The sequence below is a fragment of the Sciurus vulgaris genome, assembly GCF_902686455.1.
Source record: "Sciurus vulgaris genome assembly, chromosome: X".
Lineage (NCBI taxonomy): Eukaryota > Metazoa > Chordata > Mammalia > Rodentia > Sciuridae > Sciurus > Sciurus vulgaris.
This window is the reverse complement of record NC_136471.1, coordinates 28061781-28081718: the sequence shown is the minus strand read 5'-3', so window position 1 is coordinate 28081718 and position 19938 is coordinate 28061781. Positions and strand designations below refer to the sequence as shown.

The 19938-nt window shown below is 36.6% G+C and overlaps 1 protein-coding gene across 7 annotated transcripts in view; it reads right to left on the bottom strand.

The window, feature by feature from the left end:
- Nucleotides 1-19938, bottom strand: part of TENM1 (teneurin transmembrane protein 1) — a 753664-nt gene that overhangs the window by 135508 nt on the left and 598218 nt on the right. For all 7 annotated transcript variants that reach the window (XM_079123321.1, XM_079123316.1, XM_079123318.1 and 4 more), the window contains one exon: nucleotides 15922-16138. In XM_079123321.1, the coding sequence (XP_078979447.1) occupies nucleotides 15922-16138 (217 nt within the window). The remainder of the gene's footprint in view (nucleotides 1-15921; nucleotides 16139-19938) is intronic.

Genomic DNA, 19938 nt, shown 5'->3' with positions numbered 1-19938 from the left:
AGTCCTTGAGTTTTGGAATTTGAACTGATCCTGATCAATCTGATCCCAGTTTCCAAGTTCAATGTAAGAAAAAATGAAAATAAAGAACATTTTTGGTTTTATATAGTAAAATTATAGAGGTCTTTACAAAGCAATATTGGACAAGAGGGGTATAGATTAAGTGGAAACAAGCTGTGGAAATCTCCTTTGAACTACACAGATTAGAGTCAGAGAGACTGAGAAGATATTATGTGTTAGGGAGACCAATAATTTAAAAATTAAACATTGTCTCCTGAGCTCTTAATGTTGTTGGTGATTTTGGGGGTTGATTATGAACTTGCCAAACCTTTCTACTAGCTAACAAGGTGGACTTTGCAACAGTAATGCCTACCTAGGAACTTGCTGATTCCCTATTGGCAAGACAATTCTACACTTGCTCATTTTATTTGTTCATATTAATCTAGACATTGTGTCTTTCCACAGCTGTAGTAGGTTCAATTATTTTTGTTTTTATTTTGTCAAGCCTAGTTGGCATTATTTCCTCATTATTTTATGACAAACACAGATCTGTCTCTTCATTTTGCTGCTTTTTTATTTTCTATATGGTTTATATTTATGAAGGATCCAGGCTGGTGAGTGAAAGTCTCATAAAAGTCATCATTATTCTGTGCATTTCCCTTGTATTCTTCTCTTCCTTCATTCCATATCTCACTCTGAGTAGACTTGTCTTTTGACTCTTCTGCTCCTTAATATTCCTCATATTTTATGAAGCACACAGATTTGTGTGATAATGACTCATCAAAGTCATCATTATTCAAGACATTGTCTACCTGCTCTTCTTCTCATTCGTTTCACTCTTCATCATTCATAAATAATGCGCACAGACTTGTCTTTCGACTCCCCTACTTTTTTATTCCTCATATTTTATGATCCACACTAACTCACAGCATATGATAAAGCCCCATAAAACTTATTATTCTACATTTATCAGTATTGAAATCTCTTTGTAATGTACTCGACTTTAAATGTTCTAAGATTCTTTGTATCTTACTGCATTTGCTCCCATTATTTACATACTCCATGTCAACCATTTTTCACAAGAATAACTCTTAGCTACTTTTATTCCTGGATTACTAGTACTGTAATCTTTGACCAATATCAGTCATCCAGTGTCAGTATAAATTGTCTAAATTTTGGGACAGTATTAAAGTATTATTTTTAATTTGCAATAATCTTCACTGACACTGCATGTAGAAACCTAGGGGAAAAATTTACTTCTCAGGCAAACTCTCTTTCTCAAAAAGTCTACTCACTTCCCTGGGATATATCAACTCCAGATGATTCTTGGGGAGCATTTGTGTGTATTCTTGCTTAATATGGTGTGTTGAGCTTTGTTCAGCTCAACTGCCATTTTGTGAACTCCCAGATTCTAAACTCAATTTTCTTCCCAATTGTGGATGATAGCTATGTCTCTGCCTTGTGTTTCCTGATTCACAATGGCACTAAAATGTAGTTTCTCCCCATTTATATAACTTATTCTGATTATCCTTCTCAGATTCAGGGCAGCCACTATAATTCATCTATTTCCAAGGATAAACCCTAGCTGAATAGTGAGGTGTATATGGCAGGGGTCTGCCTTTGGTAGTACCACGATCCTAATTCCTGTGTTTTTCTTTACCCCCACTGGCATGCCTCCCCATTTTCTATTCTGTAGAGTCCTCATTTCTTTCAATCACATCAAAATTAGACAGTCCTTCTTGGCCCATCCGTGGCCTACCTCAAAACCTCTTGAACTCTTAAATTTTTGCCACATCAAAACTACTTCAATCTGAATCCTAGTCCTTCAAGGGCCCATCTTTTTCTGAGATCTTTTCAACTCAATAATATAGAGAAATCTTCAGAATCTTTCAAGTCTGATGATAGGAGCTTCTGTCTGGACTGTCATGAGGATGGACAAGTACATATGTACAACAGGTATCTACCCAGTGTAATTTGTCTTTTGTGTTGGTTGTGTGTGTGTGTGTGTGTGTGTGTGTGTGTGTGTGTGTTTGTGTGTGCACCCACTTTGATGTATGGGGGCTTCTATACTCTCAATGGCTGGCATTGCATGCTACCCATCTTTGCCTGGGGCTCTCCTTTGATTCACATACATGGATGGGATGCTTTGCCTCCTTGAACCTTTAAAAACAAGAATTTCTCCCTGATGTTGTTGGTCATAGCAAAATAACTTGAACTTAGATGGGCATGTCCAATGTGACTTTGAAAACATGTATGGGGAAGATCACCCCTCACAAATGTCTGTTTCCCTATTCTCTAGAGAATACAGGCTGCTGCCAAACTGTCTACCTGCTGTCACTATGCAAAAGCACAACCCCAAAGGAATTGCTTCTCCACTTTAACTAAATGCTGAATCTTCCAAGTGTTTGGAGTTTGGACTGGAGAACAGGGCATCTTGGGAAATGCAAGTCAGAATAAACTTTACTGAGAGGCTTATTTAACTAACAAGCTGCTTGTTAGACAGCCCTGATGCAAAAGGTCTGATTCATTCTGTATTTGTTATTTTCAAGGCATAGTCAAATTATCCCTAGCCTTCAATCAGCTCTTGGTTCCATTCTCCTCTTCCCTTATTTGTTGTCTTTTGTCTTCTGTGTCAAATTTCCAATATTCATTCAACACCTCAGGCAACAACATTAACCTCAAGCACAAAAGTTGGTTTGAAAAACAAGGCTGAAAACTAAATTGCTGAAAGAAGATGTAATTTACTGCTTTGTATTTCTGATTAAAATCTTTCGTAGGGAAAATGAGGCTTGGGGCTAGGGAAGTTATAGCTATTTGCTTTTGTTGCAAACATGAGCAAAAGCAACTTTGAAGGGTAACATTCAAAATCAAGGACCTAGTCAGCAGGGGACCTAGCAGGAGGTGGGCAAGTTAGTCTGCTTTCTCCATAGGAAGAGATGAAATCCTTTCCAGAAGCTGACAGCTCTGGTCAAGAGATAGCATTCAGAAGGCCTGGCCTGGGAGAAGCCATATGAATCCTCTGCTCACTAGCGTATGAATCCTGCCGTTTAAAATCCTTGAGGAGTTGTCAGTTGGTTTGACTCTTCAAGGGACAGAAACCTACTGCATATGAGGTGTGGTTGGAGGGTTCCCCAGACATATTCTCCCTGGACTTATTATTCCCTAAATCTCACAGTCATTGATCCCACATATCATTTGGATTAAAGCACTGCTTCCAGGGGCCCTGATGGAATTCAAATATCTCTGAGTGGTTAGAACAAAGGGCTTATAATATTTCTGTTATTCAGTGCCATCATGTAACGACTAAAAGGGCCTATTCTTCAGAGTCCCATTGTGGGACTCTAGTGTTTATCCTCAGTAGTTCCTGGTAACCTTTCCTATTGGCCAGTGATTCTCAAGCTTGACCATGCTGGCCATGCACCAGAATCCCCTGGAGGGCTTGTTAACATACAGATTGTTGAGCCTTATCCCCAAAGTTTATGATGCAATAAGGTCTGGTGTGGGACCTGAGAATTTGCATTTCTTTTTTTTTATTTTAATTGAAAATCATAAATTTACATAGGTCAATATTGTTTGATTCATTGTTATTTTTTCCCCTTCCCCCCACCCCTCCCACCCCTCTTTTCCCTCTATACAGTCCTTCCTTTCTCCATTCTTACCACCCTCCTTATCCCTAACCCTAAACCTAACCCTAACCCTAATGCTAACCCCTCATACCCCCCCTCCCCCCCCTTATATGTCCTCATCCGCTTATCAGCGAGATCATTCGTCCTTTAGTTTTTTGAGATTGGCTTATCTCACTCAAGTTCCTAAGTGATGTGATCCTGCTGGTCTAAAGGCCAAACTTTGAGAATTGCTGCTTTAGTAAAAGTAAGACCATAGCATAATCAGCCAATTAAGGTGTATGAACTCCTGGGGAAGAAGGCAGGAAGAATAAACCACATAAAGGAAGGCAAATCAACAACTGATTCACAATCTTACCATTACAAAATCTGTGACATGAATTTTAACTCTTCCACATTAACCTCTGGATAAAGGTTTGCAACAACTGCAATTTGGGGAGTCATAGTAAAACTGTCACCACAAAGTGCTGGCTGAACAATAAAATGAACAGTCGGGACCCTTCAAATCCAGAGATCATGAAATGGAAATATGTTTTAACCCAATTTATCTGCCCCAAATAATGTCAATTTCTCCCTCATTCCTATTATTTTCATTATACAATGCTTGTACCCACGTTATTACACTTGTCACAGCCCATGTTGGATGACAGTTACAGATCTGTCTGTCTTTCCTATTAGTCACTCCAGGACAAGGACTGTGTGATTTTCTTTGTGTCCTTCCCATTGCCTGGAGTAGACAACATGGGCTTAACAAAGATTCATAGGATCTCAACTCCAATATTTTTTTAATAAAGTTGTAATGTACTTGCAACTCATTCTCATGGCACTGCTTCAAGGGTTGTAGAGACTACTTTGAAGTTCCAGTGTGATAGATGCCTTAACAGTTCATTTATCAGAAGCCAACATTCTGGATTGTACATTATGACATTCTCATCATGAGAGTTTTGTTTGATAATTGACTACTTCAGGGAATTAAATAGCACCTGTGTTATTGGGAGAAATGAATGAATAGCTCTCCTCAAATGCTTAATTTATGCACACTAACTTCATTATGCCTGTATATATTATCACAAAATTACTATTTGGTATTTTATAATTTAAATATATTTGAGGTTTATAATATCCAGGTTTTTGGGGGGTTCCCACAGAACACATGCTGTTTTGTTATATATTATCTAAGCTGGTGCAGCACCATGAAAACACCTAATGTTCTAGCATAAACTAGTTTTCATGTTCTAAAAATGTGAATGCAGTGAAAGTTCATATGCAAACCCAATAAAATCTCATTAGTTTTTACTTAAATATAGCAGGCTGATTTAATCCTACTCCATTGATCACCAGCCCAAATAAATAACACCTACCAAATGGATAACACTAAAAGCAGCTGGAAGCATTACCCATCAACATTCGAGGGCTCAGGGAAAGGTGGTGCTATTGAAAATGCAGATAGCTTTTTAAGCAGAATTATTTTCCTCATGGCTAGTGATGTTTCAAGTAAAACAAAATGGGGGCACTCACCCTGAGGTAGGGTGGCTATTTTCCCATCTGCCCTGGTAATTGCTTGTCAAAAGTAGGCTTGCTTTGGATGCCTGAGATCCCCAAAGTAATGGGAAAAAGATCAAGTGTTTTGAAGCAATAAGAAAACTGACGACACAGTCACATTTTCAGGACTGCATAAGTGCCACTTTGCTTCATTTAGACACATGATTACTTTTGTCCAGAATTTGAATCTGAAATATTTGTCCTGTAAGCCCTTGCAACTCTTGAATAGTCTGAAGTTAGGTTTTTTTTTTTTTTTTTGCTTGTGTTTTGCCTGTTCTACACATTACTCAAATTGTTTATCTTTGTAATCAGCCTTATGGGGTTTTGTTAACCTCATTAACCTCTCCTGACACTTCTCTGTTGATCTGCCTTTCAAATAATGGATAGTCATTAAACAGGCCAGGTCCTTCTTGTTGGCTATTTCCTGGGCATGGATTATTCTTCCTGCCGTGAGGAAAATGTTTGGCCTAGCTGTAGCCACTGTTCTAGCTCTGCCTTGCTAGTGATCACCACTATGACTTTCCTACAAAACAGAATTACTTTTGACTTCATTTGCTCTTTATGTAAAGTAGGAATAATAGTTCTTTCCAGTTCTCTATCACCACACAAATATATCATAACAATAAAATTACCCAGTAAAATGACCATATTTAGAACTGAATCTTCCAAATTATTTTCTAACCCTGATAATTATTTTCCGAATGCTGATAATTATGATACAATTGTATAAATAAAGCGCTGCACACTTACTATGAGTCAGGGACTATGCAAGTCACTTTCCTTACTTTATTTCACTTAATGTCCATATAACCCTGAGTGGGGACAACTATTAGGCCTGTTTTAAAAATGAAGAAACTAATTTAGGATTTGTTAAAAAACCAAGATATCAAGTGGTGGAGTGGTAGAGATCTCTTGATCTGGGCTTTCCAAAGATCCTGAGCTGTAATGCAGATCTTTCTGTCAAAATGTAAATGATGTGGCTACAATTGACAGTGCTCACCTACAAACATGGTGATATCCATAGGAAATCATTACCTACAGAAATTTACCAACAGCTGAGCACTTTCTAAGTGTAGGGTGTTGTGGAAATGAGCTACAGAATGCTATTCATTCTTTATCACCAAAGTACTGGTTCTTCCCTCTATAGGAACAAGATCAGATGATTTAATTAGCTAGAGTCACTGCAAGCACATAGTATGGCTGAGAAGTAGGTAATAAGGATTTGAGCTTTTTTACTTTTGATCCTAATTGAGCAGAAAGTGGGAAAGATAAAATATTAGAAAAAATATTTGCACTAAATTATAGATAGTTACTGGTATTACTAATTATTAAGCATCTCAAAATATCTAAGTTTCAAAATATCATAAATAATCAGAATGAATAACATTTTGAAGATTTACTCTCTGGTTTCTTTCAGTCTTTTTGTCCAAAAGCATTTGCAAAGAAGTGAAATTCGCACATTCTTTCTTTTTGGTACCTTTAGGTGTTGACTGCTGATTTCAGAAGCTAGTCAACAGTATAAATCTGGGAACCTTCAGCACTTTGTAATTTTTTTAGATGTGTCTTGAACATGTGTTTCCAGAATTTTAGCATTAGACAAAACTCATTTGAAAATCAGGAGATCCTGTCTTCACATGAGTAATACCTTTCACATAAATGAGATCAAAGTGCTTTATTAGCATGTATCAACAACTTTACTTCCTACTTAGGATGACAACTGCAGAAGCTATGAACAAAGGAGGCTGCTCAGGGAAAGCAAGATGAAATGACAAGCAGAACACAAAGAACCCTGGTCAAGCCAAACCATGCTTGGATACCTTTCCCAAATGTGGACAAGTTATGTGCAGTGTCTCTTTTTAGAAAGAAAGGTGACTACAAAGCAGATTTGAGGATGTTGATGATGTGTGAAGAGATTCCTCCAGTCCTTAGTCTATTCAATTTATTTGGCAATTGTTGCTTTGTATGTTTATCTAGTCCCAGTTGTGTACCTGGTATAATGTTTTTCATGTTCCTAGATTAAAAATACACAAAAACCTGCCATTAGCAAATAGACTTAGAGTTCTTTAACAAACAGATTCATGAAAATGTTAAACACAAAGCATATGGATACAAATGGGTACCTCAGCAAAATTATAAATGATTATGTTATGGATCTTCTGGGGTTACTTGTAGATACACAAAACTATGAATACTAATTCTTCGAATGCTTAAATACTGTAACATTGTATTTCCTTTTATATATTCTAAGATATAAACTGTCTTTATTTTTTATAAATGTAAGTAGTTGTTGAAGATCTGCTATTTTTTCCCTTTCATGACTAAATGGTCTAGAGCTGCGGCTGAGTTTTTTTCTAGGGCTTGTTTAGTTTGTCTGAGGTATTCAAATTCTCTGGATGGGCAGGCACTCCAAGCATTTATCAATAAAACCTAGTACAGTAACAATAAGTAGTAATTCCTGGAGAAAGGTTTGTTTTACCTTCCTATTGCACATAATGGCACAGAATCTTTAATTCGACAGTCTCCTAAATGTCAATGTCAGGCTCTAGCTTGTGTGAAAATCTATTTCAAACGGGTCCAAGTGGCAAGATGTATTCATGCCCAAATGATCTAGCATACAGATGAATGCTATTAGGGTTTGCCCTAGTGTTATGTCCACAGAGTAGATTCTCTGAACCACTCTGTCTAAAATAGTGATTCTCTGTCCCTAACTTTCCTTTATCTCATTTGACAGTATTTATACCTTCCTGAGGTTTACCTTTTTCATTATTGTCTGTGAGCCTCATTATAATGAAGAGAGGTCAGAGCCTAGGAGAGTGCCTACCACTGAATGAAGAAATCAACCAAAAAAAAAAAAAAAAACCCAACATTCGAATGTACATAAACCTCAAGAGTGAGATGATTATCAACCTTCTCTAATATAGATTATCTTGAAATTATAGAATCCATTATTATAAAATGAATCCTAGTGTAGTTAATAGGAATGCATTATTGTTTTAAATGGAATTTTTTGATGATTGATTGTTTTCCCCCTGAATTTGTTTAATATGAACACTTTAAATTATAGAAAAATTTATAGCCCTAAAATGTCAAAGGATGAAACTACCTGTGTATAGTTAAACTGTTCCCTATTCAAATAAGCTTCATATTTTTATTGCATGTCATCGATAGTCTCCTGTGTGTATCAATTTTAACAGCTCTTTGTGCTCACCTGAATCAATTATGTCTATGTCATAGCTGAAAATGTCCAGGTCAGTTTCATTTCTGTTACTGTTTAATGACTTTGTCCTATTTGCTATAATATGTCTTGTCTTGCATCAATTTAGGGTACATATCTGCCCCAACAAATCAGTTAAATTTGAGACCCTCTGAGTTGATGAACTTTAAGCTCCTTTAGAAACCTGGTGTTCTATGTCATGTGGTCTCCATTATTCCCTGAAATTCCTGTCCAGCCTGTGCCAGGCTCACTGCTTTCTTTATGCTCTCTGTCTTAGGTTCACAGAACTTATTCCATGTGCCATTATTCTAATTATTTATGTATTTTTCTTATTTTCATTTTTAACTGATGTAACGTTTGTATATGTTTATGTTGTACAGTATGGTAATTTGATATCTACACACTCATATGCACAATGTGCAATGATCAAATCTTGATGTGTGACTGCCTCTTTCACTAGAATGTAAACTCTGTGAAAAACGGGACTGTGGGTTTCTTTTGTTTATCTTCACCCATATAATTCTTGGTACAGAGTAGGTGCTCAAAAAATATAAGTTAAATGAATGAATGAATACATATTCTCATCACTCTTTTAAAAATGAATTGATATCAGGGTACAAGATTACATTAAGAATGGCAGAGGAGTCTGATATCTGAGTACTTATAAAATCATCATTTACTCTGGAAATACCAAAATTTTGATAAAAACATATTTAAGTCTGTAATTAGTATTTGTCAGGTACAGTTATTCTTAAGTCTTAGTCTTTACTCATAATCAACAGCTTTGCAGAAATGACCACCTTCCTGCAACTTTCCTTTAACCTCAGTCTTAGGTCAATAATTTGTTTTGATATTCACATAATTTCAAATGGTTCATTCCCAGCTCAACCAAGTGCAGAAAAGCATGTTTTATTAAACAAGTTATGATAAGCAATTATGGCTATTACCAGGTATTATGACTAATCAGGAGCAGGAATCAAGATTTTATTATTGAGTGGGGTGTAGTAAAAGAAGAAAAGAGCTTGGATAAGTGAAGTTTGCCAGGGATTCCATACTTTAGGCATCTGTAGTACCTCAATTTGTCTGGCAGCACTTCTCTTTAGTTTTCTAGCGAGAAGCAATAATGATGCATACCAAAATTAGCCAATTAACAGCAGTCTTCCTACTGACTTTTTGATAATGCTCCCTAATTTATCCTTGTTACTACATTTTGATTATATATCCCATTGAAGGCAGATGCTTATACAAAGTTATAAATGATATCAATTATTGGCAGGCTGTGACAGTGGTGGAAGGTCTTTTAAGTTTTAAAAAAGTAATCACTTTGGTACTGTTACATAATAACTTCATCTTTTATGAATTTAGTTCTTGTACTATTTAGAGAATTGTAATCTTACCTTTAGGCTGTTGCTACATTTGGGAATTGGTTTATTTAAGGTCCTGATATCATCTGTGTGTTCTGGGCAATCAAAATGAGTTTTTCATTAGCAAATGTGAAAAGAACACTTGCACTTCAAAATTACTACAACTAAACCACCTACCCATTTAATCACTCACTCATTTTTTACTTGTTATATGCTGGGTACTAGTTAGAATCTTGGAATACAGTGGTATGATAGATTAAAGATGATCAAAAATTCTTTGGTACTTCTCCCTTCAAGAGGCAGGACCTATGTCCTTTCCCTTGAATATGGGCAAGCTCATTGGCTGCTCTGACCAATACTATATGACACAAATGACACCATGACGATTTTCAGACACAGGACTTAAGAGATTGGCATCTTCCATTTCTTATATTTTGGAACAGTCACTCTTGGAACCCTGAGCCTTCATGCATGAGCTCTAACAAATTCAAGGCTTGCTACCATGCTAATAGGAATCCCAAGTAGTCAACAGAGAGTTTGTATGTGGAATGATTCCTAGACATTGTCCAGGTGTTTTAGTCCCCAGCTACTTGAGTTATCTTGGCTGAGGATCCAAATATCATAGAGCAGATATGAGACATTGTGGCCAAGTCCTGCCTGTATTTTTGACCCATAGAATCATGAGATTTAATAACAAAAATTTATTTTACTATACTACTTGAAGTAGCTTGCCACAGAGCAATTGCTAAGGTTTGGATCTGAAATGTCCCATGAAAAGCTCATGAGTTGGGCAATGCAGCAATATTCAGAGGGAAAAAGATTGGATTATAAGAGCTGTAACCTCATTTGTAGATTAACCAATGGCTGATAATATGAATGGACTACTGGCTGGTAACTGTAGGAAGGTTGGACATGGCTGGAGGAAGTACATCACAGGGAACTTGCCCCTGGGGACTGTATTATGTCCCTGGCTTCTGCTGCTCCTCCTGCTCTTCCTGTTCCTCCTCCTCCTCCTGTTCCTCCTTCTTTTTCTGTTTCTCTCTCTCTCTCTCTCTCTCTCTCTCTCTCTCTCTCTCTCTCTCTCTTTCTCTCTCTCTCTCTCTCTCTCTCTTTCCTCTCTCTCTCTCTCTCTTCTTTCTCTCTCTCTCTCTGTCCTTCTCTTCTCTCTCTCTCTTCTCTCCTCTCTCTCTCCTCTCTCCCTTCCCTCTCCCTCCCCCCCTCCCTCCCTCTCTCTCTCTTTCTCTCTCCCCTTCCTGGTTACAATGAGCTGAGCAGCTTTCCTCTGCCACACCCCATGCCATGATTTCTGCCTTACCTCTGTCCTAGGGCAATGGCTCTGGCTGACCATGAACTCTGAAACTGTGAGCCAAAATGAACTTTACTTTCTTTAATGTGTCATTGTTAGGTATTTTGGTCATAGTGATGAAAATCTATCACAGCAATAGATATTCAAAAAACAAGAGAACAAATCAGACTTACTTCTTGTCCTCACAAAAATATTAACTAATGAGAACAATTCAGAGCTAACAATGTACATCCCAGTGTGAATCAAGAAACTGAAATGTAACAATGCCACAAAAAGTTAGAACTGGAATAAAGTTATCATTGTGTTTAACTTCTTAATTTTTTAGCCTGTTCAGAATGCTTAGTGCAACCACTTAGTGCAACCAGAATGCTTTAGCCTGTTCAGGTACTTAGTGCCATACTAATTTGGTCCCAATTTTAGAACTTTTCAACTAAGGGTAGGTGTTCCGTAAGTGGTTGGTAGAAAAGTCACCACAATTTCATTCAGCAGCACTGCTGTAAAGTTTTAGATCTTTAAACTGATCATAAAACTTGCTCAAAATGATAAACACAATAATCAAATGCCTGTCAACATACATGTTCTTCTCATAAAAAGTGCACTTTTTGTTACTATGGTGAAACCTGGATTGATACCATGATATGTGGGATATAAGACACCGTATATTAAGACCCCTGGCCCCAGAGGAGTTTATTAGTCTCATGAGGCAGAGTATATACCATATATGCCAACTTATTCATGAGGTGTACAAAAGTATTATGTGTACTATGGGTAGAACTATTGTTCCATTAATGTGATTCCTATTTCATGTTTGGTCATCTTTTTTTTTTAACTGATATAATAAAGTAAAAATGATGATATCTAAAGACTCTCAGGGAAAGAGATCAGAATACACATACCTGTGTATGCACACACACATACACACACACTTGAGCTCTTTCTAAGGAAAGCTATAGCTATAGAAACTGTACAGAGCAGAGGTCAGACGCTCAAAGAGCAGGGGTAGGCATGACAGTGGAAGTGAGTAAAGTCAATCGGGCGTAAGGGAAAGAGTGGATAGTGATTTAGAGAGGCATGTTATGTCCAATTCTGAGTGGTAGCTGGTCCTCAGCTCCAGATTACTTATGCCATGTCCACGGGCCCAGACAAAATTTGTGAATTTTCTAGAGAAGGAATATATTCCAATGTTTATGTTAGATCTTGATTTCTAAATGTCAGGCCAACTATGGGATAATTTTAAGCAACCTCTGATATAGACACTTGATGTAGATTGATGTGGGGATCATTCTTTCATGATTACAAAATGGACAAATGAGTTTGGCCAGACCTTGCTGTCAGTGGTTGCACTAACCTGGGTAGGATTTTGTTTTTTAAATGCACTTCTCCATTAGTGATGGCGAGTGAAATGTCTGGCTTTGCAAATTACTGCTGTCATTTAGTTTAATGTACTCTTGTTTTTACATATTTATAAAAACCTTTTACATTATTAATAGTGATTAAATGCTTAGACACTGAAGATCAATAATGCTTCTGTTCACCTATTTACATTATTAAAAAGTATTAAGCCATCCAGGGCACATAGAATATGTGGCTTACTTTGTAGTTATGTTTGAAGAAAACATAGATTGAAGAAAAGAAAGCAACACAGGTAACAGGATAAATGGTCTTTAGAAAAAACAGTGAGTTGAGTTTGCTAGAGACTTCACCATGGGCAAGTTGCATGTCCACACTGACATTACACCAATCATGGGCATAAAAGGTACATGTTCTATGTGCTTTCACATGCCAGTGCAGCAAATTCAGAACAAGAAAATGCAGTCTCCCTTGGATGCACAAGGATGAACAGTTATTTAACATCTGTGTGTCCTTGTAACTCTTAGTCACCTATATACCACTGTCTTTAGTTCCAGAGGCTTCTGATTGTGGCAGTGCTAGGCAGCAAGTCAGTTGTGTGGGTCATCTTTTGCCAGTAGGCAAATCAGCCCTGTAGCAATGCTTTCTTCACCTGCCTCCCCAGCTATCTCCTCTCAGTTATGCAGCAAAAGCAAAAGCAAAAAAAAAAAAAAGGGAAATGGTTCATCTGATTATGACATTTATGACATACAAGTGCCCTAGATCTGTTGGAGGAGAGCAACCCCATAGTCAGGAATGTTTAAGAGTCATTAAGTCTTTGTGGAGACTGTCACCCCAGCTTTCTGACTAGCCAAAGTGGTTCAGTACTGTAGTTTAGAGACCAGGATTTTTACCACTCATCTGCCTGGGTTCAAATCCTGCCTCTGACACTCTGATTTTGACCCTAATCAAGTCATTTACTTGACATCTCAGTTCTTGTTTCCTTGCCCAAAAAGTAGAGCTAGTAATAGTACCTGCTATGAAGAGTTTTTGTGGAGTAGCATAAGTAAAAACTTAGTATGAGGCCTGACATATAACAAGTGAACAATAACAATTTACATGTAGTAAAACTTCCATTTCGTATCATTCAATTGTCTTCTACAAAGAGTAGTGCATTAGCACTGATTGGAAATTTGTAGATGATGTCATTGGAGTGTATTAAAATGAACTGAATTTTTTAAAACCACTTGGTTTCTGAGTTTCTTTTGTTGACCCAGATGTCATTTACCTGGGATAAATTTGGACCATATCATTAGACTTATTTAAGGGCAAGCTAAAATGGGGCAGCTATGGCATAATGGAAAGGTTATGGGAGTTGTTACAAATGCCAATTTATGGTCTGTGTGATTTTGAGCAAGTTATTTAACCTCTCTGAACTTCAGTTCCCTCATATATAAAATATGCCTAGTATAATTACCTACTTAATGGGATACTATCAGGATAAAATTAAATAATGTTTGCTTGAAGACTTCGCAAACTAAAAAGTACTGTATAGATTTAAGAGATTGTAACAATTATTATTCATATGTTTGATCAGAATTGGACTTATTTCACCCAGAGATACCCAAAATTAAAAACTATATTTTTTGAGGAAACAGATTGCTTGTTTTTAACTACTTTTCTTGGAAAAGACCTGCACCTATTCTGACAGAATGTATAAATCTGTAATTCTGAGACCACTGGATGGAGACCCATCACTCTGAATTTAAATGTGACTCGCAGAGTTAAATGATAACTTGGAGCATTTTACAAAAGAATGGGAAAACTCAATCAAACCAGGAGGAGGAGAAGGGCATTAACCACCACAAGTAATAGGTTTGTACACTCTGTGAGCTGCGGGCAAGCTCTGCTGAAGCATGAAGCTGAACCGCAGGGGTTTAAGTTTGTCCTGACTTTTCAAAGTTTATTGCTCAAATGTCCTGCTCTGGATTACAATGACTTGTCTCTTGTCTCTCTCAGGCCCTGACTTCTTCCTCTTACTTGGATTCAGTGTTTTTTAACACATCTCCATGAATCTCCATGTCACGGAAGTGGTTATTATTTCTCTCATTTTTTTAAACTGACTTGTCTTTAAGTGTAGAGGAAACTACAACATTGATGAGTTACCTCTACTTTAAATAGAAAAATGTGGACAATGGCTGTTTTTGTTCTTTTTGTTCCTCTGGTGTATAATAAATAAGTCTTCCCTACCTAAATAATTACTATGACTACACCTCATCTGAAAGTTACTCCAAGTTTTTATTGCGCTAGGAGAAACATTTCAAAATAAGGCTCACTGAATCTCTTCGAAGGAGGCAAACTTTGACAAGATCCCCTGGCAGAAAATTCCTTTCTTGTGATATATTGGCATTTGAGTTTTGATTTCTGTCACAGGCCTAAAAGGTCAAAACTGCACAAAAATAAAAATAATGAAAAATATTTTAGTTTCAATAAGAGTTCTAGTAGACAACTGAAGGGGAGTTGAGTGTTTCAAATTTTCATGCATATCTTCATTTTCCCTTTTTCTACTGTATACTTGTCTGTGACTTGTCTCTTTTCTCTCTCAGGTCCTGACTTTCTCCCCTTATTTGAGTTCAGTGTGTCATTTAATATATCTGCATGCATCTCCATGTCATGGAGCTTATTATTTCTCTCACTCAAGATTGAATTTCAGCTTTCTTAGAATGTCACTGATATCAATATAAACTTGACCAAAGAATTCTTGGGCACTGATAATGCTCATCAGGCTGCAATTGAGTGAGTTCAGTGAGTAGGGTGTAGCTGTGCACTCCTAGAAAAACATTTTCCATGTTTTCATGTTTTTGTTTGCAATAGTCTAGAAATCCACTGAAATAGCAACTTACAGAATGAAGAGGAGGAAATTTTTAAGATGGAAATATTGACTTCAGTGAATTACCAAAATATAGTAATAATTAATTAATTATATCATTGATGAATATGAAGCAATGAATATTAATGAGCAAATTCATGTTATTGCACTTCAAATAAGTCAGTCAATTTTTAAAATTTCTTTGCCCAAGAGGCTGAGCTTGGTCTCAGGTCTTTAGTGACAACTGACGCATTTGAGCTTTCCTAGAAGACAGATTTTTACAAGTCTTGCATTTCACCCAATCCTTTCATATGGAAATATTTTCATGGAACAAAACTTAAAATTTAGCTTTTCAAACTCAAGAGTTTTTCAAGGAGTCAACACAATAAATCCAAATTGTCCTTCCTTCCTTTCTGTCATTAAAAGTTGTGTGTGTGTGTGTGTTTATATGCATGTATACACATACACACTTAACTTTTGTGATACCGAATCTCTAAAAATGGATATTTTCCTCAGTAATTGGTAAGGACTTAGGCATTCTAGTGAAGTCTAAAGAAAGATATCAATATGGATTATGTGGAATGGGAAGTAGTCTGATCTTTAGAAGATATCTTCTTTTCACAGTTAAAAAAAACATGACCACAGTTCATTAAGAAGTAAAATAAATATACATGTACCTGCTGTCAAATGAGATCTCTGGAGGAATGACATGAGTACTGTCTTTTCCAATGAGGAATTTGATTCGATCATAAAATAGTCTTGAAGTGTGCTGAGAGAAGAGGGGTTGGCTTTGCTGAATGAGGTCAAGAGGATCTGGTGAGCCCTGACAGAGAGGACTTGCATAACAGTTGCTTTGCTGACAACAGTCAGGGTCCACACAGTCAGTCAAACCATCTGGAAAAAACAAACAAACCAAAATTGATGTTTACCTTCAAGAGAAACATCATTTTAAATCTGCAAAATGGAGAAAAATCTAGGAATATAAAGGTAACCAACCATATTCGAGTTTAGAATCTGCTAAATGTGCATGTATTTCATGAATTATTGCTCACTGGGTTTATATGGTGCCTCAGAGAAATTCAAAGTATTTCATGCATGAATCTTTCTTTTTGGAATTCTCCAGCATTTTTCATTTGAGGAATAGTTTATATAGTTAATAGTATGCTTTGGGGTAGAGTATTCTGTTAAGTCTCACTCTTTAGAAGTGTCCTTCTTCAATGAGACCATTCCTTCAGAATAGCAAGTATTTCTTGTAGTTCTCTTGAATTCCTCACACCTAGTACATCGATGAGCACAGAATTAACAAGTAATTGCCAATCTGAATTTGTTTGTATTTTTTAAAAAATCCTCCCAATATTGTTGTCTACTGGCACTTCCCCAAACAGAAATTAAGATTTTCATGATAACAAAATATTTAGGGCAGTGATTGTCAAATGTGCACTCAATTACATGAGGAGTTTATTAAATATGCGTATGCTGGAGATCTACCTACTTAATCATAATTTCTACAGAGCACAGGATTATGTATGGTTAATCTGGCTGATTCTGAAGCATAGTAGAATTGCCAAACCACTTTTTTTTTAGGAATCTGTAGAAGCAACTAGAGTTACACCTAGCAGCAGTTATTTAATACAATTACTGCTAAAGTTGAGGTATATGAATGTAATCAGTTGCTCTCTTTCATTTTCTGAGCCTTCACCATTTTCTCCAGACTCCTGAACCCACTGTTGGACCAATAAAAGGAAAATCATATAAAGGCTTCTCTCTTTGGTCAATAGGTGATGGGATACACAGGGGTTACATGAGGAGGAGAGACTATTGAGAATCTAATAGATTCAAAACACTGTTAGGTGTTTGAGGAGGTAAAGAGAGAAAGAAATCCTTTTCCTATTTCTGTGAGCTCAGAGATTAGTAGGAAAAATAGGTGTGTAAACAGCTGACTCTTAAACTAGTGAAATGTAAGAAGTGTTATGAGTTCTGTGCAAAGAGAAGGGTTTGGAGAGATTAACTGAGCATATGGGCACTCCATACCCAATAAGCAAAAAAAAAAAAAAAAAAAAAAAAAAAAAATTAAAGTCCTTCCAAGGTCCTTAAAGCAGGCAAGTGGCTCTAATTCAGTTGTTTAACAAGGGTAAATATAAAGATGCTAATCTTCTTGACTTGCAGTGGAATAGGGAGGTTCAGATGGATCCCTGGCTCTTTAAAGCTGCTGATGAAAGATACTGACACTGGTTTCCTGCAGCTCTATGCTTGCTCTCTCTCCCCCACTTCGTTGCTCCTGTTGAGCAAGAGGGGGGTGTACCACAGCTGGGGGCAATGAAAGCCAGAAACACCAAGAGAGTAGGCGGTTGGAACAGTAGCCCCAGGGCACCCAGGAAATATTTTTCCCCACATGTGGTCTTTTCAAATTCCCTGTACCACAGACACTACTTTGATTTAAAATGCAGTTTGCTTCTTTCTTGCTTTTCCTGTTTGTTCAGTATATTTTTGTCCCTGATTTCTATTTCTCCATACACATATTTCTTATTCACTGATGACTAACTTTTAAGTGTGGATCTGTTTCAAAAAGAAATTCCCCTCCTCGCCCAATTCAGCAAATTACATTAACAGATTTTCTATAGACTTTAGATGCTACTGCCACCTCTCCCTCCAATATATTGTTCTCAATCTCTTATTAGCACATTATCTCTTTACTCTGCTAATTAAACATCTGGATGCTCTGAAAAGCTGGCAAAAATATCAGGCTGATTAAAAGAGCACTCTGATATCTGGAATTGGTGCATGATACACTAAACAATGAAAAACTTCATTTCAAATGGGCAACTACCTTTACCTTGCATTTTTATTGAATAGTGAATTTGTTATTATTGAGATAATATATGTGGAAGCACTAATGTCATGCCTGGCAAATATTAACAAATGCACTAGTAATAATCAGATTGGGTATTCACAAGCTTCATCCTATCAACTACAGGATTCCAATTCATTATGGAAAATAAATAGATTTTAAATATACACTAATGCCAAAATAATCTTTAAAGTTGAATTCTAAAACTAAACATAGAACCAATTCAAAATCTGGACTCACATTCTCATATAGTTAAGTGCTATAGATTCCAAGCTGATGTTTCATATTAGTAATTGCCTATCACACAGAGTTGACCCTCTAAGACCTCTGTTTTTCTGAGAAAACAGCAAGGCTTCTGTTGAATATAAAAGGCCACAGGCAAGCAGACTAATAATGGCACACAACCCCTAAATTATAATTCATAGGCAAACCAGTACATGGGTAAAAAACTACTTACCAATTATCACATTTAATGACACCCCATACAGTATGTTTAGACTGTTACAAAGAAGTGCAAATGATAGTCACACTGGATGTGTGTGTTCTCTCTCTCTCTCTCCTCGCTCTTTTGGGCTAATAGCAGTTCTTTTATTGTTCTAAATTAGAAGATGTGGCACCCTATTGATAGCTAAGTTATGGGCACATCAAATGTTAACTATTTTTACTTTTAGAGCTTTTCCCCTTTAAGTTAATAAAGCACAAGGTAGCTAAAAAGAGGGAGGTTACATTGTTTTGAAGGACTAAATGTGGCATTCATTGATCCTAGCTTTGCTTACCAATTTGGGACTATGCCATTTGGCTCAATTGGTGCTGATGATGAAGATCAAGGACACTAGTTTTTTTTTTTTTGCTAAGTGATCAAGTCATCACTATTAAACTGTTGCATACCAGATGTCTGCCCTTGGTTAAGAAAGATACTGGAGAAGGGAGAAGGGAATATGAATGATAAAGGAGAAACCCATATTTTCCTAGTTCTTTATATATATCCTTTGATACTGTATCCATATTATCACCTTGATAAAAATAAAAGCTAACTCTTGATAGGTGATCCCAAGGGATGTGGAGCCACATATATACATTGTTAATATTTGCTAAGCACTAGGTACTTCCACATATATTATCTCAGTTAATCCCTGCAATAACCCCATTAAGTAGATACTCTCATCTTCATTTTACAAATAAAGGGGAAGCTAAATGTGATTGCAGTAATCTGAGAGTCATATTAACACAAAGCTTTCTGATTACAAATCATACATTCGATATCATCATTTAAGCAGTGCTGACCTATGCTGCAGGACTTCTAAATGCCTGACTATGAATAGGTATTTAGAGCACACGAAGTGGTTAAAGTTAAAATACCCAGACTACTTTTGTTCTAATTTTGACTTCGCCACTTACATTCTACATGATTCTGGACAAACTGGTTCAACCCTTGGATTCTCAGTTTCCTCCTATATATAATGTAGATAACAATAATATCTACTCTCTAGAGTTGTAAGAATCACATGCTATAAAAACCATAAAGATGACATTGTGTGCATTCAGGGTGGTATGACAATAGACTGAAGGACATTATGCTAAATGAAATAAGTAAGCCACGATAGACAAATATTCCATGATTCCTCTTATATGGGGCATCTAAAATAGTCAAATATATAGAAGTAATAATAGAATGGTGGTTCCCAGGAGCATGGGGGAGGAAGACATGGGAATTTGTCATTCAGTGGGTAGTAAGTAACCATTATACAAGATGAGCAAATTCCTGTACAACATGGTACTTACTTACTTAGAGTTAACAATAAAGTACTGCACATTTAAACTAAGAAGATAGACCTCATGTTAACTG